At 32.9% G+C, this 27,216-nt stretch overlaps 1 protein-coding gene across 3 annotated transcripts; it reads left to right on the plus strand.

Moving 5' to 3' along the window:
- LOC109708844 (ETHYLENE INSENSITIVE 3-like 1 protein) lies at nucleotides 12,100-16,315 on the plus strand. Of its 3 annotated transcripts, XM_020230707.1 has the most exons (3): nucleotides 12,100-12,324; nucleotides 13,976-15,983; nucleotides 16,104-16,315. In XM_020230707.1, the coding sequence occupies exon 2, from the start codon at nucleotides 14,046-14,048 to the stop codon at nucleotides 15,936-15,938; it is 1,893 nt and encodes a 630-aa protein (XP_020086296.1). In that variant the 5' UTR covers nucleotides 12,100-12,324; nucleotides 13,976-14,045; the 3' UTR covers nucleotides 15,939-15,983; nucleotides 16,104-16,315. The 3 variants fall into 3 exon arrangements, with proteins under 3 accessions (XP_020086296.1, XP_020086293.1, XP_020086294.1); XM_020230704.1 differs by having other exon boundaries at nucleotides 13,976-16,315; XM_020230705.1 differs by lacking the exon at nucleotides 12,100-12,324 and adding an exon at nucleotides 13,028-13,466 and having other exon boundaries at nucleotides 13,976-16,315.

A 27,216-nucleotide genomic window follows, 5' to 3' on the forward strand; every position in this document is an offset into this window, starting at 1 on the left:
TTGTGAATCCATTAGTGAGACTCATGACAAAAGTGTGGCTTGATCAATAATAAATAGGATATAGTCACTAATTTGCAAAATGAACTGAATTAGAGAGCCTACTTATGTTATTCTACCGCTCGCTAATCTCTCTAATTAAGTTGTAACAACAAACAAGAAAAGCATTTTCTCTTTAATTATATATCATGCATGTGACGATACGCAAATTAATGACACCTCAAAAGATGCCCATGAATAAACTAACAAAATTAAAGAAACTAAACCAAGTTAATTAGCATGAGAAAGCTTATCTAGTTCTTATCTTCGGAACGCGTGCGACAAACTTAAAAACTAATTAAGTTGTTCAATAACTACCAAGTGAGGTTAACTAACAAGGTCTCATGAGACATGGCATTGTTAAATCCTTTAAGTTGGACTCCCAATGTGTTGTGGTCCCTAACATATGTGCTATGCAATGAACCAAGGGAGCAACAAAAAGCCTCCAAATCCCTATTTCCTAATTGATTTTAATTTACTCTCACATGCATTTGCTTCTTTGTTTACCTAAGCATGCATATGAGTGCTCATGTTCTTTTAAGCACCTCAAGCATGTGCTGTTGATCTAAAGCAATGTGCAACATGTAAGAGACCTGGGGCATTGAACCTGGGAGAAGTGGTTTAATTAGAGTTTGAGGTAACATGTTAGGGTTAATACACAAGGTAAAAAGTTTATACGAGTCGATATCCGAGATCGACTTTTTTCGGACAATTTACTCTACAAGTTCTCACAAAAATTCTCACAAATCAAGTTATAATATGCTTTAGGAATTAGGAATATGTCACATGTAACTTGATATCTACCAAAATGAGCAACCAAAGATATCTTCAGATATGTTTGAAAAGTTGATGCTGTTAATTACATTAAACAATGAAAACTATTCAGTGTCTTTGTATTTTGAATGTACTCCCAGGTTGGTTTCATTGATATGTTACAAGATCTTATTATATTATTATAGTTTTTAAGCTAAAAGGGCCTTTTTATTAGTCAACCAAGCATTAGAGATATTGTTTAACATATATCATGACTTAAGATCGATCTCTTAAAGCCACCAATCGAATATATATGTGACCATGTACAATATAAAAATATTTAACTTTTGTCAAAGTATGATGATTCCATTAATGGCAACTTGTAATACTTTATCTTTTGATTAAACTATGAGGCCTTTTGTTACAATCATTTGTCGCTAATCTTATACTAATATATGTTTAATGCAAGAGTTAGTGGGATAACAATCAATCGACAGCGCCGAGTTTAGGCATCAGAACACTATTTTATATAAAAAGATTCCTACGGATAAATACCTAAAATGCTGCCTTTAAGGGCACTGCTGATGCTGCGGCCTAGTGATTTGTCACGCGCAGATTGACTAGTATAATATAATAAGTCTAAAGATAATTATCCAAATGAGTGAAATTGTAGCATACTGATATGCGTACAGTATAAATGGTAAGAATTTAAAATGCTTAAGTCCAGTTATTATCATCAGACAATGTGAGACTTATCTCGGTAGCCTTGTCATTCCGACCCTGACTGAGCCATTGTCATTCTGACCATGGTTCAATCAAGACTTACCTCATATTTTCGGCTGGTGAACTGGCTCTGATACCAAATATAACGACTCAATCCCTTAGCAATAATAACTCGTTGGTCCCAAACCACCGACTCAAAATGTTTAAGCCCGGTTATTATATCTAGCTTAATCAAGCTTATATATTTCTATATCTAATTATAACTGTCTGATGTGAAATTATTGAAGTGTCACGTTTTTTTGTCTGAACGGGACAAAATACTTTTTGTTTCCAACTTTATCTTGTATCTATCAATCAATCTAATTTCTATTGAGCTTGTGAACTAAACGAAAAATAATTATTTTTGAATTACAAATAAACCTATGAATGATGACAAGGAAATAGTGAAGAAAAAAACAATCCAGTGGTAGTACGTAGTACATATAAAAGTGAATAAACCTTATCTGATCCTAAATATTATATATATTTGCATCTCTTAGTGATACCTTGTAACCCAATTTAAGTATGGAGATGGTGGATACTAACCACCCCAAATAAAATAAAACCTAATTAAGTTGATTCTAATAAAATAACTTCAATTTAATAACTAGCGTATAGATTAATCATATTCTTCTGTTGTGACCCTACATAGGGGCCAGTGATTAGTTGAGAACAACATATGCCCTCTTAATTAATTAATTAATTAATTAGAGAGCTTTATATTATAATTATCTGAATTAAGATTCCGTGTCATGTGAACCAGTTTTGCTTAAATGTTGTGTTAACCAATAAGTAAACGAAAAGTGGCATACAAAGAGACTTGGAGTATAAATTAATTATGTGTTATTATACTTGTATTGTGTAATTAAGTACATTTATGAGTACGATTACTTTCGTACTTATAAATAGTTTTCGATGATAGAGCTTCGAATCAATGCTTCACACCGTTAAACACGACTTAAAACATTTAAAATTTTTTAAAAATAAATTTTATAATTTTTTAATATTATTTATCTTATAATCAAAAGATCTCAAATTTAATAATTTTTAACGGCTGGTGTGAAATACTTGTTTTGTCCCGGCCCTATGTAACTAATTGCTTTTAAACCAAGCAATTAATTGTAACGTAATTTAATTCCCTTTTGTTTGACACACGTTTGATTCGGAAAAATGGGAAGCACAAAAAGTCAAATTTTGGTGAAAATGTTGAATTTATTTAGGGTGCGTTTGGTTCGCATTATGAAAGATTAGTAGAAATAAAAAGATGTTCGAGAATCTTATTCTTATTCATCCTATTACTAAGAATATGAAATTTTTGTGTTTGGTTCGCACGGTAATATTATTTAGCCATATTATTTAATATTACAAAAAATATACAATTAATTTATTTATTTTTAAATTAANTACCCATAGGAGTATAATTACCTAAACCTATTAATATTATACAGATTAGAAAAAGAAAGAAGAATAGGCGGCCACAGTAACGAGAACTAAAAAGAAATTGGGAGAGCCGTGCACGGGTATAGAAGGTACGCAGATTTTGAATAGAAAGAGAGATTTTAAATTGATAAAAAGAGAGAGATTTGAATAAAAAGAGAGATTTTAAATTGAAAAAAAAAGAGAGAGATTTGATTCGAAAAAGAGAGAGAAAGATTTTAAAGTTAAGAGAACCTCCCTCAAGGGAATGAGATTAGTACTTTGGGGTGAATCTTATTTCCAAGTGAATCCAATATTACCAACTAGATTACTTAGTGCGTTTAGCCAAACACCGTCATATTTTTTTTTTCCTATTGGATTATTAGGAATCTTTAAAAGATAGCGTGAACCAAACAGACCCTTAGTGTACCAAAACTCAGTGAGTCGACTTGATTGTCAACTCGAAACTCAGCCGAGTCGACTTGACTCAGGTGGATTTCAAGCTGATTTAGGGCGAAAATTCTGTTTTTTCAGACTCAAATTCAAATCTGGTCAAACTCGGCTCGCCCGATTGATGTGTTCTTTTATCTTAGTAATTGCAAATTAAATTTTATTACGTGATCTTGATTTTAATATATATTTGTTGATTGTTGATACGAAAATTCTTGTCTTTGAGCCTTCATCTCTCAATGAGATCCTTTGCAGTACCTTTACTCACATTATTATTGATTTGCTTATCAATCTATTTTTTGAAAAATAAAAACGATTCGACATCTTCAATAGACAATATTTCTATCGAAGAGAAAGTTTTCTTTAAAATGCATATACAAGGAAGGTAAAGAACAAAATGAAGGCCTTTATCTTCTTTCTCAATCTTTATATTTGTCGAATGTATAAATAATAGTAAAATAAAATTTATCAAGCTAGGATTTAATAAATGTACCTTTCTACATGGATAGGTGTTTCAGGTATAACTTATTTGTGAGAAATTTTCTCATATTAAATAACTTTAGTTTCAATTATAAAATCGTGACAGTCGTTTTATTGACAATTTTGTACAGAACCGCGTTAGAAAGGTAGAGACAAATTATAATTCTAAGGGCTTTAGAACATCTTTCTTTTGCCTAATAAAATTTTATGCAACTCTTGTTGAGTCACAAAGGTGTGCGTCTTAACTTGCCACGAAGCAAAAGTGCCGGAGCGATCAAAATTTTCGATCTCAAATTTCATTGACATCTTAAATAAAATGTCTGGCTCTCGTCCAAGTTTGTTAAGAATCTGAAGCTTGCTGATACTGTTTGTTTTTGTTCCGACAAAAGCGCAAATGTTCTAATTCAACAACTTCAAAAAAATTCAGAAAAAAAGAAAAAGAAAAAGCAAAGCATACAATAATTTATATGGTTAGACTTGGCCTACATCAAAGTGTGAAGTCAAAGTGGATGCTTTAATCATAACTAAATTAGGGTTTAAAAGGATGCCCCCAAAATACGCACGGAACGCTCTGTACCCTTGAATATGCTACAATACGTTACATCATGTTACATACCAAATTTAAGATAGCAAAGGTACATTTATAAAAGTAGCAAGGTCTCAATAAGACTATAATTAATTTCAGTGTAAGAATTAGGAATAATTCCAGCCTCTCGTCGCACGGATTCGTCCCTCAAAAAAAAAGAAAATTAGGAATAATTTTGATTTACCCAAAACTGCAATAAGATTAATAATCAGGAGACTTAAAACCCGATAAAATTAGAAGTAATCCTAGCGTAACCAAATGAGTGGATCAATGAAAAGAGAGTAGAGTTAGAAGGTCTTGTGACTTCATAATTCGAAGACATATTTAACACGATATTAAAACATTTTAGTAATCAAATTTTGTGATTCTAAAACATCATTTACACAGCATTCTTGTACTCCCAACTACACTTTATATTTTTTAATAAAAATTATTTATTTTGACAACACTTGAATGATAAATAAATGTAATTAAGAAATTATGAAACTTAATGTTTGAAAAAAAATCACATGCCGTAAAGTATATACATTTGATTACATCAATCATCGATTCGATTCGAATAACTCATCATCTAAATGCATGAACATTTCTTTTTCTTTTTCTAAGTGGACACTTTTCAAACTATTCTATAATAGTTCAATACAAAAAGAAACATTTGTGGTGTCAAATTAACATTTGGACAACCAAAGTTAAAAAGCAAAAGCTACAGTACCAGTGGCCTTTAAAAAAAAAAAAAAAAAATCTTCTGTTCTGTGTCACTTATTTCTTTTTTAAATTTTTAATTAGGCTAAATTACAGAAAACCTCTCTATCAAAATTCGATTTTTTTCTTTTTTTTTTCTGTCATTTAAAACCTACACTTTGCTTCCTTATAAAATAAAAAATATTCATTTTATCCCCTACCGTTAGTGATCTGTTAGGGTTCCGTTTATAAAATATTATTATATATTTTTTATGCCAAAAATATCCTCAGCCTTCTCTCCTGTTACAAAAAATGATAAGAGGCAAAATGGTCATTTTGTAATCACTTTTCACACCGTACGCTCTGTGAACATTTTTCATTTTACAATGAGGTAAAGTTAAAAGACAAGAGGAAAAGTGAAAAATCAAATTTTGACATGAAATTTTTTTGTAATTTAGCCTTTTAATTATTTATAATTTGTTATTGTCCACACAATCAAATGAAACTCAAGAATTAATATAAAGGGTCTTTAATTTCCAAAAAAAAAAGTGTTAAAATAAAGGGTCAAATGATATAATATTTTCAGATTCCTTTTAAATATATATAGATTTTGCTTATTATGTGGGATATGCTGTGACTACGACCCCTTACTTAAGTATATATTAACCACATCGATTTCCTAAAGCAAGACACTAATGTTTAGACCTAAAAAGGGCAAAAATGTATGGTTAGTCCCTCTACTTACTCCACATGGCATTTTTATTTGAAAAATAAAAGTCATATCTAAAATTTTTATAAATATGACCCATTTTAATATAAGTATTTAATCTTTCAAAATTTTAATTTTATTATCTAATTTTTTAATTGATTTGATAGGTATTGAATGACTTTTTCAATTTGATTTGAGTATGCCATGTGATTTGTATGACTAGTTTTTACTAAAGTAAATGAGGTTGCTCAAATTTATAATAAAAAAGTCATCAAAAAGCTCAAAAGAAGATTAGATAGTAAAATCAAAATTAAAAAAAATAAGAGAATTAGTTCAAAATGGGATACAGTTCAAATAAGTTTCATTTATTTTTTTACCTTTTTTATTGCGGCCCATGTAAATATCTTAATTTTTAAACACGAAATAAACTTAATTTTTATAAAATTATATTTTATGTTATTATCATTATATTGTAAATGCTTCATATTTTCAGTTTTTTTCAAGCATAGTTAAATACTATATTGTAATGAAAATTTTGATCTTTTTTAATTGTTAGAAAATAAAGTGCAATTTCTCCCCATATGCAGTTTGGCCTTTCTACTTCAATTTCAACTGAAAATTTTAGTCCCTCAACGTCAAAAGGAGGAACTCTTTTTTTAAAGATAAACTTTAATTTGCTTTAAAAATATACTAAATTAATTTTTTATTTTAAAATTTAGTTTTAATTCAAATCAATTTAAACGTTATCTAGTTATTACTTTAATTTCATATTTATTATCAAATTATTAAATAAGACAAATAAACTACTACAAATGTATAGCAGTTAAATATTATTTAACCAATATATTGTATAAAAACTTAAATACGTTTAAATACTTGATTAAATTTAAAATATATTAAATGCATCAAAGTTAGTATCTACATATATTTAGAAATAAATTAAGAATAGTATAATAAAATATAATATAATTTTGTGAGGATCTAAAATTTTTTGGGGCAAGGAATAGTATCTTCGTTCAGGCCAAGGCCCCGTGAACGGGGGAAATTTTCTTTCCCGTCTCTGTTCCGTGGGAATAAAATTCTCTTAATCTTTGTCCCGTCCGGAGAAAATCCCAGCAGGGACCAAATCCGTAAGAAAAATTATCATCCCTAATTGTAAGCGATTTATTATTTTGCTTAACTTTAAATATAGTGGAAAGTCACTGTACATTAAAACTCTTTTGTTTTTTTTTTTTTAATGAAAGAAACTAAAAGGTAAAATACCCAAGCCTTAATTTATAACAAAAGGATTTAGATTAAAAATAGAAGGACTAAGTTGCCATAGCTGGATTGTACAGGGACTATTTCATACATTTTACTTTTATTAGACTAATCACACCGATTTGTAATTACTTTACGTAATTTTTTAAATTAATTTGGTAAACACCAAAAGGCTCCACGTGTAACCAAAGGATGCGTCAAATCATTACAGCCCACTTAAAGCACACGTGGCGTATTTCCATTAGCTGGGAGCTTAGCTGGCATGGAGCTACTCGTTCTTATCCATATTGCTTATACTTTTTTTAGGATTAAAAAAAAAAGAAGCTATTACTTTTCTAAGCATTGACATATTATTAGCTGGTCAATTTCCCTATCAGGAGATATCAGTTGATTTAAAATTTTCTCATTATAAATAAATTATAACAGCCATATATTATTCGCAAGTCAGTGTATAGAAAATTATACGACTGTGTTCGCTGGATCGAATAGGAATTAGGAAGAGATGCTTTGATTGCAGGTTACGGAAAACATGACTAACCCAAAACTTAATTCTGATCAGTGAAAAATACGTATCGCATATATTATATACAGATTAGGGTTTGTTTTTATATCATTTATGAAATAATAATTTTTAACACAGCGCAGTATCTCATTTATCAGTAATTATCCAACAGTTAGCTGAGTGGGAAAACAGTGGTTCCCTGAATAGCGGAACATGTAGAAATTTTGTACTCTAGACGTATCTGAATTTATACTACTCCAAGTTAATTTCAAAGAAATTATTATATGTATGTAACGGCTGCATCCAGACATTTCTGCATTGTTGATTGCTTAACCTGTTATGACTTTACTTTCAACCTAATCACTCTTTCTAGGGAGATAGAAAATAAAACTTGCAATTTATATGGAAATAAACATTTGCAACTCGGGCATAGTCCGAAGAATCAATTTTCTAACACATTAATTTTGATACTTTTAAACGTTCCTAAACTACTTGAGGGTTATTCCTATATACGCACCGTCATTTTAAAACATCAGTATAAAGAAAAAATATTGATGTATAAAATAAAATGGACCGTATATATACGAGGAATATACAGTATATATAGCCGTACTAATACTAGGAATATACCGTCATTTGTGTATTTTTGGGGGTATAGCACAAGTAGCAAATGAGCCAGAAATGGGAAGTGCGATTGTACCCGAGACCCTCATCCGAATCTTAATTACGCATCTATCCACAGAGAGGCTCCGTACGCCAATTATTGTACGTGAGATGATTGGACGGCTACGATCGATCTTGTCAACGCGTACGGCTATGATCTCATTGACCTGAAATTGTTGAACATTTACCGTGCACCGCCACCAAAACTTTGTACATACTCCACGCGTCGACAAAGTCCCCTCGCACATAATATGTTTTTTTCCGCTTTAATTAAATTTCAAAAAATAAAATAAAAAGTCACCAATAGGATTTGGCCGCCACGTGGCACAATATCATTAGCCGCCAACTTTTGTAGTACAACGTGGACGTGGAGGCGACTCTCCGGAGCGCAACCTTACGGTGTCCGTTAAAATTGAGATCCCTACGAAACTCGCTCGACCCCAGAGGATCCGACGGCTCCTGCTCGTCGTCGCGCGCGAATCTTAAGGCAATCGCCGAGCGCTGCGTGACACGTGTTACTATCTGGTGCGTCGCCTCCACGCATGTATTTACGTGCAATATTCTTTTTTGGGGGAGAGGGGAGGAGTGGGGCCCACCCGAGCACGTGCGCGCACGTGCTCTTGCTTGTACTCGCCTCAGCAAGTTAGTCATATAATTTATAATTAAGTTAGATAAAAAAAATAAAATTTAAAATAAAAATGTACGGATACCTCCTCCTTCGGAGGGGCGACGAAAAGGAAAAAAAATAAATACTATAGAGTATTAAATTGATTTATTTTAAATCATATGATACTAAAGTGAGAAACTAAGAAACTTTAGGGGTGGTATTTGAAGTTTATTTTTTTTTATATTTGGTCAAAAATTTAGTTGAGGGGGCAATTTCCAAGTATGCTATAGCTGAGGGGGTCTCTATTTTGTTACCGATTTAATTAAAAAATAGGTTTAAATAATTATTAGAGTGTTAAAAAAAAAGAAAAAAAAGTGGGGCTGGCGCAAAATGCTGGGGACGTGTCGGGCACGATGACGACGACGACGGTGGGGCCCGCGGTGGACACGTGGCGATGCCTGGTGATCTCGCACATGGGTGGCGCCGTGGCGGGCGCCTCGGCAACTCCCAGCGGATTTGAGTCCGGCCTAGTTAACCAGATTGAATAAAAAAAGTTCTACGTCCGAGTTTCCCGATTTGCCCCTGTGCATTTCGGCCCGCCAAATGACGAAATTACCCCTGCACTTTGCTGGTTTTACTAATATAGGCAAATTAATTTCGATGGTTATTTTACTGTAGTCGCCCATTTGGTCAATCACTAATAACGAAATGAATACATCTAAATTTTCACTTTTTATGTAGGGGCAATTGCTTATACGTCCCTAAATTTTTTTTACTTTGTAATTTATCCCTCTTAAAAGACTATTATTAAAAGTATTTTTTTTACGTTCCAGTCTATTTCTAAAATACCTATAAAGTTAAATTATGTTAATAAATTATTAGCAATAACTGTTATCTTTATAAAATTACTATTTTACCCTTTCAAATATACCCTTTGTCATCACCAACTTTTCTTATTTGCTCTTAAGTTAGAGGCACAAAAATATTTTGATTTTTTTATCTTTTCAAATATACCCTTCTACCATCACCAATATTTCTTATTTGTCCTTAAGTTAAGAACAAAAAAGGCATTTTTATTTTTTTAACTCATAAATATTTAACTCACGTTTAACCTAAGTTAGCTTAACGGGTGGTAATTGTAGAGATATTTTGAAATAACAGGAAAACATATGAAGAGTATATTAGAAAAAAAAAATGATAAATAAGATATTTTCGAAGTTTTAAGTGATATATAGGCAATTATTCCTTTTATGTAACCATAAAACATAGTTTATATATGAGAAAATACTTTGTCATTTTCTTAAACAAAGTATTGGAAATAAGTAATATTAGAAAAAAGATTCAAAGTTTCAAATTTTGATCTGTTAAAAACACCTAAAATTCGATCATAAGAGAAGACCACTTTTTGTCAAAAGAATTCTTTCGCATTGTATACTTTTCTTATTAAGAAAAATACAAGTTTTGACATTAAAATGAAAATATATTTTACTGTATCTTATTTTGTAAATAGCAGGAAAGTAGTTAGAGCATATAAATTTGATATATGAAAGTAGTTCCATTTCCATCTCAGTGTATCCACCATATAATGGTATTTCATGAATTCCGAATCCAAATTACTTGGAAATAGAGTTGCGTCTTTTTGCAATCATATAAAATATATAATAGTGTAATTTTCATTTATCAAAAATATGCCTTATATAATTGTCTATAAATTTTAAAATTTTCAAACAACAGCACTGCAAATTTTATTGAATTTATAAAAAAATATAGGAATGCATTAGGTACAGATAATAATTTCTCCTGTTAACATATCACTATATCCACCACAAAATGGTATTCTCCAAATTCGAACTTCGAATTGTTTTGAAATGAATTTACGTTTCTCTATTATTATATAACGTATTACATATATCTATAACTTTTACTGATCAATTATAGTTTTTTACTATCTACGGTGTATGTTGAATTATAAATCTTATTCGATATATAAATGTAAGAATTAATGTATTAAGCACAGACAATCATATACTCTCTTATTTTATTTATTTTCAAGGGAAACAAGTAAAACGCAATCATTTATATAATTTCTTAATAAATAAAAATTATTGCCTACAATAGGTGCATAAGTACATAAACCACTTCAAAAAACCCATGTGGTTTTACACTTTTTCATTTTAGTATCATGTAGTTTAAAGTAAATCAAGTTAGTACCCTGTGGTTTCTCACTTTATCATTTTAGTACCCTGTGGTTTAAAGTGTATCAAGTTAGTACCCCGTGATTTTGCACTTTATCACTTTAGTACCTTGTGGTTTCACACTTTATCACTTTAGTATCCTGTGATTTAAAAAACTACAGGATACTAACTTGATACAAAATTAAAACCACAGAATACTAAAGTGATAAAGTGAAAAGCTACAGAGTACTAACTTGATATACTTTAAACCTTAGGGTACTAAAGTGATAAAGTGAGAAACCACAGAGTACTAACTTGATACATTTAAACCACAGGGTACTAAAGTGAAAAAAATTGAAACCACAAGGAGGTTTTTTGAAGTTTTCTCAATTTTTTATATCAATAAAATTAAGATCAATATATATATAGTAAACACACGAAGAAGAGTAAAACGATAACTTCACCAATTCCACATCCGGAAGTGATTCTACACTATCACACTTGCACCACGTCATCAATAACAAGCCAATCATATTCCTTCTTTTCAACCAAAAGTACAATAAAAATATTTTTTTACAATTTTGATGAGACATGTATTTTTTTTAAAAAATATTTGATTAATTTATTACGCCACGTCACCAATATACCCGTTGCATTCTAAAATTTTTCCACCCCGGACTCCCACTACTCGTATCACGTTTTACAATTGCGGGCCCCACGTGACAGTGTGTGACGTTACACTGAACCGTTACACGGAGGAATCTACGCCCCTGCGTTGGGACGCGAATCAAAAATGAAGACGCATTGTCGGCAAAAAATCGCCGCTTCAATTACAGTTACCATTTTTGGCAAAAATTTCACATCGCCCCCTCCCTTTTCCTATTTTTACCCCCAGAACCCCCCCGCACGTTTTTGAGTGGGAAAAAAAAAGGACCACTACACCTCCCCCACCCCCCACCCCCTCCTCTTTGGTTTGTTTTTTTTCCTATTTAATTATTCTCTCTTTTTCTAATAAAACTCTCACCATCTAATCTCTCGCTCTTTCTTTTTCTCTCTATCCCTTCTTTTTCTTTTTTCTTTTTTTGGTTTTTGGTTCCTCCTCTGTTGTTTCTCAGAGTCTTTCGTAAAAGAGGGAGCTTTTTAATGGTGGAATAATAATAATAATAATATTATTATTATTAGCTCCTACTACAAGTTGAAGCTTTGTAGAAGAGGGAGGAGAAGAAGAGGAAGAAGAAGAAAAAGGTTTGCTTGGGCACTGTTTCTTTTCTCCTATAAGAAAAAGCCGCCGCCTTTCTTTTTCGCTTTTTTTTATTTCTCTTTTTTTTTCCTCTCTTCTTTGAAGAATTGCATTTTATTTTGATACAGTTGCTTGTTTGAGGTGCTCTAATGGTGGAAATGGGTGGTTTTGGGGGGTTGGGATGCTTAAAGTAACCATCTTGGGGCTTTTTCCTAATGACCCAATTCGTATTTTGTTCTAATTTTTTGGTTCAATTTACCAATTTTCTCTTTAATTCCTTAGTTTCTGATCTTTTTGTCTTAATTATGCCCAATTATTTCCATTACTTGTATTAAATTTTGTGTATGAACACGGTTTGGTATTTGTACCTACGCGTGCTCGCGCCCTTTTAATTTGTTCTGTTCTACTTTGTTTCCATTTTTCTTGAAATTTTATGGAGAAATCGTAAAAACCCATCTCTCTCTTTTATCAACTCTTCTAAATTTTCGGTTTAATTTCATGATGAGATGATCAGATCCACGGCGCAAATATTTTTTTGTGGGTAATTTAATTCATGTTGTAATTTAAAAACCCATCTTTTTTTTTTCCGGTTTATATTGTATGAATTGAAAGTATAATCTCATTAACTCTAATCATCTTTTTGTTTCTCCATTTTTGGTTATGATTTGGATGTGTTCTCTGAAAATGGTTCCTCAGGGCTATTTTTGCAGCATCTGATTCAGCTTCTTTTATTGATCAAAACCTCATCTTGTTTGGTGCATCAATATAGGAGACATAAGTAATAGGTATTGTATTTGTAGGGAACATAATCAATTTTACGTCCAGCTACTTTTGTTGTGGTCCAATTTTTCATCTCCATGTTCTTTATTTGTAATGATCTCGTGGCTTTTTCGCGTACTGTCGGGGTAGATTTCCTCAATTTGTTGCCCCTTTTTTGCAGGATTTGTTCAAAATTTCTATTATAGTGTTCTCCTTTCTCATTTAATGGTGTTCGAACACCCGATTTCGTGTCTCGTAGTAGTAAGCAATACTCGGAGTATTATCACAGTTGCTGTGATCTTGTTGTGTCTATGAGGATCTCCCTAGAGTGCCGTCCGACGAATGTTTTAGTAATCTCTTCCTCAGCATCATTTCCGAGCTGATAATCGTGAGTTGATCATACTGTTCGGCTCATTTTTCGCTACTTAAAAAGCCAAATCCGTTCCGACGTATCCTTTTTCTCCTTTTCCAGCTTTATATATTAAGGTTGATCATTTTTTTTGTTGCTTTAGAATATTATTCAATCATTCGGTCCAATGCAAACGCATATTTGGCTACGTAGCTGAAGAGAAGATCTTTCTGAATTTCTTCTTTATTATGTCAAAGTTAATAGGCGTAAATGCTCTTTGCATCGACGCATTTATTTATGTTACTTATTTGCGTGTTTTTTTTTTTTTCATACCATGTTGGATCCAGCACTTTCACACTAGTAGTGTGCTCTTCTCCAAATTTAGTAGATATATGCATCGAATGTATTAAATTCCTTTGTTGTATGATATTTACTCAGTTATTAAAGAAATTAAAGTATTTAATGTTGTATACTTTATGTGCATCCGATTTCAATAGTAAGCTATTATACAAGGAAGTTTTAATATTTATATTTAAAATTCTTTGCAGGATAACTATATACACGCTAGTTTCGATCCGGCGTTGCAGAATCTGATCGCGCCTGTTCTTATTGCCTATTATGATGGGTGGCCTCTTAATGGAGGGCATGGTTTATTCTGGAGCCCATAAGTTCGTGCAACTCATGCCCGCTACGGACGAGAAGAACCTAGGTTACAACGCCCTCATCACTCAACCTCCCGTGGGCGAATGCATCATGGGCGCCGGGGATCTCGTGGACGCCCAGCCAGATAACTATCCAGACGGTGCTGATGAGGAGAGCGATGAGGACATCGACATCGAGGAGCTCGAGCGGCGGATGTGGCGGGATCGGATGCGGCTGAAGCGGTTGAAGGAGCAGCAGCAGAGCAAGAGCAAGGATCAAGGCGACGCGTCGAAGCAGCGGCAGTCGCAGGAGCAGGCGCGCCGCAAGAAGATGTCGCGGGCTCAGGACGGGATCTTGAAGTATATGTTGAAGATGATGGAGGTGTGCAAGGCCCAGGGATTCGTGTACGGCATAATTCCCGAGAAGGGCAAGCCGGTCAGTGGCGCCTCTGATAATTTGAGGGGTTGGTGGAAGGAGAAGGTCCGGTTCGACAGAAACGGGCCGGCGGCTATTGCGAAGTACCAGGCCGACAATGCCATTCCCGGTTCGAGCAACGAGGTGAACTCGGGGACCGTGAGCCCCCATTCGCTTCAGGAGCTTCAAGATACTACATTGGGCTCGCTTTTATCCGCTCTCATGCAACACTGCGACCCCCCGCAACGGCGGTTCCCTCTTGAGAAGGGGATTGCCCCGCCGTGGTGGCCTACGGGCACGGAAGAGTGGTGGGCCCAATTGGGTATCCCCAAAGACCAAGGCCCGCCCCCCTACAAGAAGCCCCATGATTTGAAGAAGGCGTGGAAGGTCAGCGTCCTCACCGCGGTGATCAAACACATGTCTCCCGACATAGAAAAGATCCGACGGCTCGTGAGGCAGTCCAAGTGTCTCCAAGACAAGATGACGGCGAAGGAGAGCGCCACGTGGCTGGCCGTGATCAAGCAGGAGGAGGAGCTTTTCATGAAGCTCCACCCCGACGCGTGCCCGCCCCCTGCCGCCATCACAGGCGCGGCCTTCTCGTTCAATAGCAGCTCTAGTGAGTACGACGTTGAGGGCGTTGATGACGACAAAAGCGAGAACTTCGTTGAAAACAAAGCTGCTAATGACGGAATTAACGCCTTCAACTCGGGTTCTGCTATTGGTCCGATGAAGGAAGAGAACGAGATAGAATTTATTCAGAAAAGAGGCTCCGGCGAGCCCGAGTTGGTTCTCAACGACCGCATCTATACCTGCGCCAATTTGGAGTGCCCGCAGAGCGATCTCCGCTTTGGTTTTCTCGACAAGAATGTGAGGAACAGTCATCAGTTCATCTGTAAGTACCAGAATGGTTTCACTCAAGGCATTGGAATTCAATTGACTGAGAATAAACCCTCCATTTTCCCTATGCCGTCCTACAATAATCCTCAGAATCCGATTCAGAACCAGATTGGGTCAAGCTCGAATCCAGTCGATATCACCGCGTTCAATATTCCCACTGACGGACAGAGATCGATCAACGAACTGATGAATCTTTATGACAGTAATGTTAGTCCTAACAGGAACTCGAATAAGGGTGGTATGAACACGCTCGACGGGTGTAATTCTTTTCCGCCGAAAGTTCAGATGGAGGACAACTACTTCGGGCAGGGGAATAACATCGGCGGCGGAATGTTTGACGAAGTGAATAACATAATGCAGCAGCCACAGTTCTTTATCCGAGAGAATGTAATCCCGCAACTCGAGCAACAATTCGCAAACCAGCCTAATGAGATGAACTCTACCGACTTAAGATTTAGCTCCGCTTTCAACATGCCTTCGATGGATTATGCCGAAGCATTGCAGAGAGGAATCGAAGAGCCCTTTCAGAAGCATAACGGACCGAACTGGTTCTACTGAAAAAGATCCGAACGCAGAGTCGAATCTCCGTTACTTTGGGCTCAGGTGATCGGTCTCTCTCTCTCTCTCTCTCTCTCTCTCTCTCTCTCTCTCTCTCTCTGCAGTGTAGTTGTAGTTCCTTTCTCTTTTGTCTTTTACTGTCGGGAACATATGTTTATGTTTCAGATTAGACTTTGGTAAAGGAGTAGGTTTGTATGGCTTGCGTTTGCTGCGAGGGATGATGAATGGGTCGTTTGTATTGATCCTCGTCCCGCCGGTCGAAATATTTATATAACTATGATGTTTAAACTTCCTATAGGGGTTAATAAATATATAGTTTAACTTCTATTTGAATTTTGTAAGCAATTTGGGTTTGTTTGTTTCCGCCTTTATTTAGCTATTGTGATCCTCATTGCATGAACTAGAATATATACTGTGATCTTCTTCGGTTCCGGATTCAGGTTTGGCGGTGTTGCTTCTCTCTATGTAGCAGATGTTTGTTATTTGGTGATTTAAAACATACAGTATTCGGAATGCCCTGTTGATCTCTTCTTTCAAATGAGATGATATTTTGTTGTGGAATTTTTTTTGACTTTTTGTTGCAAAGTCCAATGGAGTTAGGAATCTTATGAAGCACATACAATGCTTTCTCTTGGAATTTTTTGGTCACAGAGATCAGAAATTCAACTACAAAATCCTATGCTGTAAAAGTTGCTCTCTCTCTCTCTCTCTCTCTCTCTCTAGTTGTTAATGATATATTTTTAGAGGCCTCCATATATATTCTTCTTAGTAGTTAATGATTTATCATAATTTTTGTGACACACCGGAAATTGCAAATGAGAATATAAGGATTAAGACTCTAATACGAATAATTGGACTTAAATATTTTAGATCAGTGATTTGAATTCAGCGAGTATTTAGAGCTAGTGGGTCAAATCGTTATAATTTTAGATCCTAACTCTTCTCTAGCTAGCTTGCATCTCTTTTAATCTTTATTTGAATTTTTTTATTCGATTTGACACCAAAATTGATTTGGATAGAACAAAATGATTACATGTTACTAATTTTTTTTCTTTTAATCAAAATTTACTTGGGAAGATTGGGATTGAACAAGATTGAATACTATAAAATTTTCCCATTCCACTAGCTCCACCCTTGGCTCACCCTTTTATTTGTTATAACTCATAACTCTTATTTTTCTCAACATTACACTTTCGACTTATTCTATCTGATTCATGGCTCACCCTTTTACTTGTTATAACTCATAATTCTTATTTTTCTCAACATTACTCTTTCGACTTATTCTATCCGATTCAATTTTAGGACGGTAAAATTTCATATAAAGTTGAAACTCAGTGTGCTATCAACTTTTCTCTTCCCATTGTTGTCATCACATGACTAAAATTGTAGTTGATTTGTGCAACTCCACTTGAGTGAACCCTAATGCAACCTCTTGGAACCTACCATGCCTAACCCCTTTTCTAACAACTTTCCAAGGCCTTGATATTCCTCATCTTTTCTGCTTTTTCAAATCACAAAGTTAGGCAAGTATGGACCAAGCCAATAAAGTTGTGTCAAACTCTTTTCTTGGTCACAAGTATCTCATTCCCACACTTGGTGACTAACCAATCCCTATCCCTACTTTTGCCCCACTTCACATGCCCACCATTCATGAGCTTTGATGAGAAGGGACTATAGCTTCTTTTTTTTTTTTTTTTAAGTTCACATGATCCATATCAACTTGGGAGTCTTGATAGCAACCCCTAAATAGTGCTGGAGTCCAAAGGCCAGGTGTGAGCCTCATCAATTGTCAAGTCATTTCTTTGACTGAGGACTCCTTGTTGGATGTATTAAACATGTGTTCCAATGATAAGTTATGCCCAATGAAAGTTTTCTCTTTGTTTGATTATGGAATAAGTCACTTAATTATAATTTATTTATTCAGTATAATTTTTTTGTGCAATTAAAAAATAGGAGTTTGATATATATATATATATATATATATATAGAGTCCGACTATTGTACTTTTATGAGTATTGACACTCTTATACTCATAAGTTTTCAGTACTTAGATTTATTCCATTGATCATTTCCACCCGTTAGATCATACTATTCAACCAACTACCTACTCAACCCTAGAGGACCACTATCATTCTAAGTGGGAACCACCATCATCCTAACCACACATCCTATCAATCAACGGTTAAAAATTTATAAGTACAAGGGGGTCTATACTCATAAGAGTACAGTAGCCCCAGCCTATATATATATATATATATTATATATATTATATATATAGTATAGTATATATATAATTGGCTTGGCTATATATATATATATATATAGGCTGGGGCTACTGTACTCTTATGAGTATAGAGCCATTCATACTCATAAGTTATTTTCGATGTTGGGTTTTTCAAATCGACGATCCACACCGTTAAACATGATCTAAAGTATTTGAAACTTCTAAAAAATAAATTTCGTAATTTTTTGAATCATTATAAAGTCTGGGTATAAAATGAACAGTTAAAACCGAACGACATCCTAAAAATAGATGATCGGATCCTTCAATTTAAGATCGGAGTTATTGAACTTTTTTTAGGCAGTGAATAGAATTTTCTATCAAAAATTCAACTTATTTCGATTCTTTTTCACCGTTAAACTAGCAAATATCTCATACCGGCCGTTAAAAATTGTCAATTTTGTGAGTTTTTGATCGTAAGGTAAATGATATCGAAAAATTATAAAATTTGATTTCTAGAACTTTTAAATGCTCTAGATAATATTTAACGGTATAGATTGTCGATTCGGAAGCTCTATCATCGAAAACAACTTATGAGTACGAAAGCGATCGTCTCATAAGAGTACAGTAACCGGACTCTATACATATATATATATATATATACATACATATATATATATGTATATATACATATATATGTATATATATGTATATATACATATATATATATATATATATATATACATATATACATATATATATATAGATATATGTATATATACATATATATGTATACATACATATATATACATATATATATATATATGTATATGTATATATATGTATATGTATATATATATATATATATATGTATATGTATATATATATATATATATAGCTGGAATGCTTTTGGTAATTAACGGGCTCCATTGCTATCCATTTATTTTCGATGATGGAGCCTCCAAATCGACAATAAGTACCGTTGAACATAATCTATATCACTTGAAGCATCTAGAAATCAAATTTCATATATTTTCGATAGTGTTTTCTTATTCATCAAGTGGACTAAAAAACGAATGGCTGAAAATAAATATTCTTTAAAAAGTGATGATAGGAGCCTTATAATCAAGATCAAGAGTTTAGATCTTGCTCTAAATAGTTTAAAAAATTTTCTAGCTAAAATTCAATTGATTTGAATATTTTTACGTCGTTAAACAAGAAAATGTCTTATATCAATCGTTAAAATTATAAATTTTGAAACTCTTTGATTATTAGGCTAATAATGTCGAAAGATTTGAAATTTGGTTTCTAGATACGTCAAGTGGTATAGATCATGTTTGACGGTACCGATTGTCGATTTGGAGGCTACATCATTGAAAATAAATTGGTGACAATAGAATCCATTTGCTACTGATAGTATTCCGGCTCAACTCTCTCTCTCTCTCTCTCTCTCTCTATATATATATATATGTATAAACCTTGACAACCAAAATTTGATAATATATTATATTTTACTTATAAGGTACTTTATTTTATTTTGGAAAAAAAAAAAACAGCCTAATTTGGATATGATATTTATCCGTCTAAGGATATTCTAGTGTGATTGTAAGTTAGGAGTTTGATTTTTGCTCCATTAGATTCTGTTTGGAGATTAAAATAAGTTATCCAAGAATAACTTATTTGGTACAGAAATTTTCTAGTGTGATTGTAAAATAAGAATTTGATGTTTACTCCTTGAAAGGTTTTGATTCCATAGTTTAGTATGATAGTATATCTCATCTGTGAGATAATTTGTCTTGTACAAGAAAAAATGGTTCGAAGACCGAATATGATATTCAATTCTAAACTTTGATCACATTTCTTATTTATCAAATATACAAACTTTTTAAGAAAATCATGAAGATATACATAATAAAATAAGTATGCATCCAAACAAAACCTAAATGTTAAACATGCGATTCCATTTTAGACATTTGACAATACTTCTAGCTAGCAATCACAATAGAAATTTTCATGCCGAATAACATATTATTGCATAACTTATTTTGACATCCAAACAGAACATTAGTCCATTACAATAATTTTACAGTACTATTAGCTGTGATAATTTTTAAAATAATGCATTTCACCTAGAAAAATGATTTAGCGGATAATCGGAGTTGTTGAAGACATCTTATTATTCTTGCCTACCCATTACTGCGAAGCTTTTGAGTAAACAAAACAGTTGATTGCCGAATTAGATGTTCTGAATCCAAGCAACTCTTAAGCTCTGTTTGAATGTCATAATAAGTTATTAAAAAATTACATATCCGATTCGATAATCTATTTTACTTGATTGGAAGCAAGAAATTTACGACATGATTTATCTTATTCTCGAAAAATGAATGAAACACTGAATATAATATCTGTTCTAGATAAACGATCACAATCCTTATCTTTCAAATGCTATAATCAATTTGAGTAAATTAAAAGGATATTTCGAATAAGATACTCACGTGTCCAAAACAGAACCTTACAATTCTGCTTTACCCCTGCTGTAGGGTGTCTGTAACGTTCAATGAATTTGATAGAGGATTTAAGATGGCTTTTGAGCCTTAGAATCTTATTTTAGCTTTTTCTGTTACTCGTCCATCGTGGGTACGTGCGATAGGTTGGATGTAAAAGATGTGATTCGCATCCGAAAGCTTTAGGCAATTAATAATCCCCTTTGGATCAAATGATTCTCACTTACTCCCTGCTTTTGTGCGGCCAATTTTGGTTCCTCTACTTTGCATGCACGGTTGAGCATTTTGTGGTGGAAGATGCAAACGAAAAAGTACGTTGCTGGCCCATTAATTGTATCTAGGGCAACATTTGCTGGGATTTTTTTTTTTTTTCTTTTACCTTCTACTTTTACTTTTTTTTTTNTTTTGGTAAATTTTGGTGAGAATAATAAAATAGAAATAAAGATAAGTGAAAAATTAAGTTTTGAATAACTAGAATTCTTTTTTTATTTTTTTCTTTTTGGTAGGAAGTGGATTCATTAGGAGTAGGGCTACTATACTTTCATGAGTATAGAGTGCTTCATACTCATAGGTTGTTTTCGATGATGGAGCTTCCGAATCGACGATCCACTCCGTTAAATATAATCTAGATTATTTGAAACTTCTAGAAAATAAATTTCGTAATTTTTCGAAATCATAATAAAGTCCATCAAATGGGTATAAAATGAGCGGTTGAAATCGAACAACGTCCTAAAAATAGATGATCGGATCCTTCAATTTAAGATCGGAGTTATTGATTTTTGTCTAGATAGTGAATAGAATTTTTTATCAAAAATTCAACCGATTCCGATTCTTTTACACCGTTAAACTACCAAGTATTCTATACCAGCCGTTAAAAATTGTTAATTTTGATCGTAAGGTAAATGATGTCAAAAAATTATAAAATTTGATTTCTAGAAGTTTTAAATGCTCTAGATAATATTTAACGGTATGGATTGTCGATTTGGAAGCTCTATCATCGAAAATAACTTATGAATACGAGGGCGATCGTACTTATAAGAGTATAGTAGCCGATCTCGATTCATCAGAGGACAATTTTGGAAATTATTTCTTGGGCTTTTGAGTTTAAGGGGGTGCTTGGTTTCCTTAATTTTCTGGCTAAAAAATTAATTTTCTTTCATTTAGTTTTTAGAAAAAGTAGCTATTTTGAAAAAAAAATTGTTTTTACTGAAAAGTAGCATTTTTGTTTTCCAAATTTTTATCTGGAAACAAAAATTGTGGAAAGGATTGTTCTTCATGAAAAACTTTTTTTTCCTAAAAATAATTTTTCACACTTTTCGAGAAATCGGAGACCTAGTGAATAAAAATATTAAAAATATCATCCTCTTGTAGCTTAAGTTCTTTAAAAAAAATTATTATTTTACTTAATTTAACATGATATCAGAATAAAAGATTCTGAATTCAAATCCCGTCAGGCTTTTAGGGTTATATATTTAAGTCTACGTGAAGACAAGTGTTGACTATAAATATTGAAAACACCATTCTTTTCTCTTATAACTTTAGTTTTTGGGGAAAAACGGTTGCTTTACTTAATTTAACAAGCCCTCCTAATTGCATTAGAAATATAATATTTTGTTTGATGCATTGTAATCACACATAGTTAATGTAACCACAGGACCAAAAGAATAAAGGCCTAAATATTTCGGCTCTATAAAAATCTAAATTGGATGTAGTTGAACATACAGTAATCAATAAGCATAATTCTATAGTAAGGTATATAATTTCGCCCTCTCATCTCTCAAATAATTAATAAGAAGTAATGTAATTTTACCATCTCATGCATTAAATGATAAGATTTGTAATACGAATTTTAACTATTTGCAACTGAACAAAGAAGTTACAATTTGTAGCATTCCTAAATGTTAATTTTTGCAATCCTTGCATATATAAAACTAAACAATAAAAGAGAAATTTTGGTTACTACATGTCAAAGAAAATACATGACTTCTAATTAAATAATGTTTATGAAAGATATAGACCGTCTTTAGCGCTCGTGGTAAAAAACTGAACGATTGGTGTCAAAGATCTTAAATTCAAATTCTAGTTATTTTATATTTTCAGTTCATTTCTAAATAAAAAAAATAAAGCGGATAATATATTACCTTTCTCTTTTTTTTTTAAAAAAAAAAGTTTATGATTTTATTAGCTGTATTTTTTTGACTTCTCATGCACAATTCTGTTGTTGACTAATTCACACGGTAATGAAAATGAAAGCCTTGTTTAGGGCTTTAAGTAAGATATTTTAATGGAGAAATTAGAGTCTATATTTATTCTTTAAAAGGCATATATTTAAGTGGCGTAGGATTATAGCTTGTGTTCTCACGAATAGGGGCTCGTGCTTTGGCATCTTGAATATTATATAAATGTATTTGGGGTTTGAGTTTTATTTTTTTACTAAAAGTAGTATGTAAATTTACCTTTTTTTAATATCATTTTTGACTTAAGAGCCAATAAATCTTCTTTTTAAGTTTTGTATTTGAAGCGGGAACTTTTCAAGATGTCGTTTAAGTTTTGTATTAAGTCTTAACAATCACTGTTTATTGTTGTTTGAGGCATTTTTTCTGTTGAGTTAAGGAGGATCCTTTCAAGAAGCCCGTCCCTCGCCTTTCGTATATTCGGCCAAGTTTGCGGGGGATGTTTTGATAGAGGACTCGTTGTGATATCATGGGATTTGAAATAATTCTATATGTAAGATGTAATAGGCAGGGTTGGATTAAAAATTCGGTTGAATTTTTTAACCCGGCTATAACATTTTTGTTGGTAGCTATAAGAGGGTTAAGTATGTTAGAGTTAAAGTAGTTCTAGAATAGATGGTTTTTTAGAAAGTGGGGTATTACAGTTGATGTCAGAATCAATCACCGGCCGGAAGTGTGAGAATAAGTCACAGCTAAACTAAGGTAATATAGCAGATAGAGTACGGCTCCCCGGCTAATGACTGTTGTGCGTGAAATATGATTTCCCACAAGATTAATTAAGACTAGAGAGACGAGTCTTACATAGGCGGTGAGTGTGCTTGAGTCTGACAAAAAGGGCAGGGCCAAAAGAAACACTCCCATATATATTATAAGGCTAAACTTCTTAACCCGACTATAGCATTCTGGACGATTGTTAGACTAAAGAGGTTAAAAAGGTTAAGTATCCTAAAACTAAAATGGTTTTAAGATGAATGACCTCTTGGGAAGGGGAACGGGACATTCATTAACTCGAATCTTAGAACGGGGGAAACAATTGTTTGGCCTAGAAGAGTGTTTTGATTCCTGTTTGTGCCCCTTGGTGGAGGAATTGAATCCAGCCAATTCAAATTTCTTTCCTTAGGGCGAGGCTATTGCGACGATAATGGTGATTCTCTAATGGAGTAAATGGGTGGTGGCCCCATTAAGCCGTTTTCTTTTGTCAGTTATCCTCTTTCTATTAGTTGTTATATATGATGCAATCTAGGTAGGATACAAAGTCACGAATAGGGTGGTAAGTAGAGGCTAAAAATAAAAAATAATAATAATAATTCGTACTAAATTCATCCTAATCTACTAAAAAAATAACGTACCAGGTTGGAAATCCCTTCCTCTCTTGATCCGTTCTAATTCACCAAAAAATTGCTCTGCTTTAAGTTTTCAGCTTCTGGAATAATATAATCTTCTTTTTTTTTTTTTGAGAGAGATAAGTAGTATGCTATCTGTTTCGTTTATTTTATTTAGAAATAAACTTCGTTGGAAATGTGAATCAACTAGAATTCGAACTTGGGATTTCGGATACCAATCACGAAGCCCTTTGCCACTTGCGCTAGGGACTGTTGGTTGGAATAGTATAATCTAGTATGGATTCTTGGACATGCTAGTATTGAGGGCCTTCCAACAATCTTAAAAAAATAAAATAAAACGAAGAAAGATATTTTATAACTTACATAACATGTGTAAGCGATATCCAAATAAGACCCACTAATAAGAAGAAGCATAAATTATACTTTTGGTCATCAAAATATAAGGCATGTGAACTTTAATTTGTTATAATTTTTAGCTTGAATTTTTTGAATTGTTGTAATCGAATTATACAATCCAAATTACTTGGCTAAATAATGATAAAATATTAACGAAGAAGCAATTTAGCATCTTAATTATTGCAGCATTATCAATTACAATACTTCACGTTACTTCTGCGTCAATAATTTATCTATATTTTGTTGATCAAATAATCTCAGTAGGTTGCGATTATCGGTCCTACCTAATAGATTGGGATTGGACAAGAATGGATTCAAAAAAAACATTTCGTTTGCTGGATTGACCCTCCACCTTTTGTGACCTTTCGCCTCCTTTGACTCGCTAAATTTTGGCCTTGCCCTTCGTCGCTCTCTCGTCGTCTTCTTTCTTTCGTCTTGTTCTATCTGGTCTAGTTGTCAATGTCAAACAGGGCCAAAATTTTCTTTCGTGGTGTTACTGTATATGATTTGATGTAATATATTTTTAAAGATCTACCAAAGGAAAGATTCGACACGTAAATGTATAACAACTACATATATATCAGATTGGGAGAGACCACAAAACTCAATTTTTTAATAATTAAGATGTGAAATTTTGTGGGCCTTTTTTTTTTCTCTCATGGGCCTATTCCGTTCAATTTCAAGCCCAAGGCCCACCGAAACTTAACATCTAGTTGAGCTCGAGGCCCAACTTGGCCTATTTGTTTGAGTAAAGTGAGACTTAATTTGGTTTTGAGGCCCATCTAATACTATTAGATAAAATAAAGTTGGGATAAAAGCATACGAGGATATGCTTCTACGTTTTTCGGTGGGTCTGCAGAAAATATATCGTAAGCAACTCATCGCGATGTGCGGAACGCAATATTATGTACGTAAACAACAAATAGGGTATTTTCTCACCGTACTTTCTCACGCCTGTAACGCAATCTCCCGTAATCCCAAACGAAGCATGTTTGTTTCCATTACGTGCGTGAGAAAGTACAATGAAAAAAAATATTTTATTTATTTGCGTACATAATATTGCGTTCCGCATATTACGATGAGTTGGTTATGATATATTTTCTATAGTCCAACCAGAGAACGTAGAAGTATATTCTTATATATTTTTAGCCCAACTTCATTTTATCTAATAGCGTCAGATGGATCTCAATTCCAAACTAAGTCGAAGCCTAACTTGGAGAAGTAACAATTGCAGCTGAAAATAAAATCAAATTACAGCTTCTGCTTTTGAAGTTATTCCAAATTTTCCATAAATAGGGCCCAATGTGTAGGCTTTTCCAAGTTAAAGTTGTGAACTAGAGATTGAGGGCTCTTAATTTTCGAATCATTTGCTAATTAACCAAGTTAGTAAGCAATTTGAGTACCCATTGGTTAAGAAGCAAATTAGTGGCAATTCTCACACAAAGGAATCACACAAACATTAGCTTTTACACAATCTTTTGTAGAAGGCAATAGAGAACCCTCACATGAAAAAGGTTTATTACATGGGAATTGTGTTTCTCCGATAACACTCGATTATTTGACTTGATTAGAAAGATACTTAAAGCATCGCTCGCCTACACATCCTCACCATAATCGTCGCGTGTTTGGACAGTAATTATTGGATATAATACTATATTTACTTTTATTATCACATTATTGGCACTTTTTCGTTTTATATGTCCTCTTCAAATGGATAACAAGGAACTCGATAGTTAGGCTGCGTTTGGTTTGGGTATAAATAAAAACTGCTTATTTCAGGAATAGATACAAGTTTAGATATAAGGAGAAATTAGATTAATTTTGTGTTTGGATGAAAATTGAATTGTTCCTAAGAATAAGATAAATAATGTGTGGATGATTCAATTGAATAAAGAGAATAAGAGCTATAATTTTAAATTAAAATTATTTTATCTAATTAATTAACATCAAAAACTTAATAATAATAAATTAATATTAATAATTATAAATAATAATAAATTAAATAATAAATTACAAACAATTATAAATAATAAATTATTAATAATTATAAATTATAAATTAATTAATTAATAAAAAGTTAATATTATAAATAATAATAATTTAATTAATAATTGTAAATAATAAATTAATAATTTATTTTATTATTTAAGCAATAAATAATAATTTAAATATATCAATTAAATTAATTAATTATTTAATATCATAATTAAAATTATTTTTAGATTTTAATTAATCTTATTCTTACCTGAGAATTAGCTTGTTTCAAAAAAAATGTGAAAGTACAACAGTTCCAGCCTTATACCGGTTTATTCCACAAATCCGAAAACTACTATTCTCAGATACCAAACACAGCATTTTGAAACAAAAGGCGGAACAAGAGTTTATTCCCCCACTTATTTCCGAACCAAACGCTACCTTAGAGTCTCATAACTCCCACTTGTTCTTGTCACGTGCCATTATTGTAGATATAAAATTGAGGATTATTTTGTGCTTAGTTAAATAAAATGCTCCGGGTGCATGCAATAATTTATCCCTGATTACTGGGTCCCACATCTAGATCACAGCATCTTTACATGGAAG

The sequence above is a fragment of the Ananas comosus genome, linkage group 4, assembly GCF_001540865.1.
Source record: "Ananas comosus cultivar F153 linkage group 4, ASM154086v1, whole genome shotgun sequence".
In the NCBI taxonomy this organism is placed as follows: domain Eukaryota; kingdom Viridiplantae; phylum Streptophyta; class Magnoliopsida; order Poales; family Bromeliaceae; genus Ananas; species Ananas comosus.

Bases quoted from the DNA above. Each gene is read 5' to 3' on its own strand.
- LOC109708844 (XM_020230704.1), top strand. From the start codon at position 14,046: ATGATGGGTGGCCTCTTAATGGAGGGCATGGTTTATTCTGGAGCCCAT.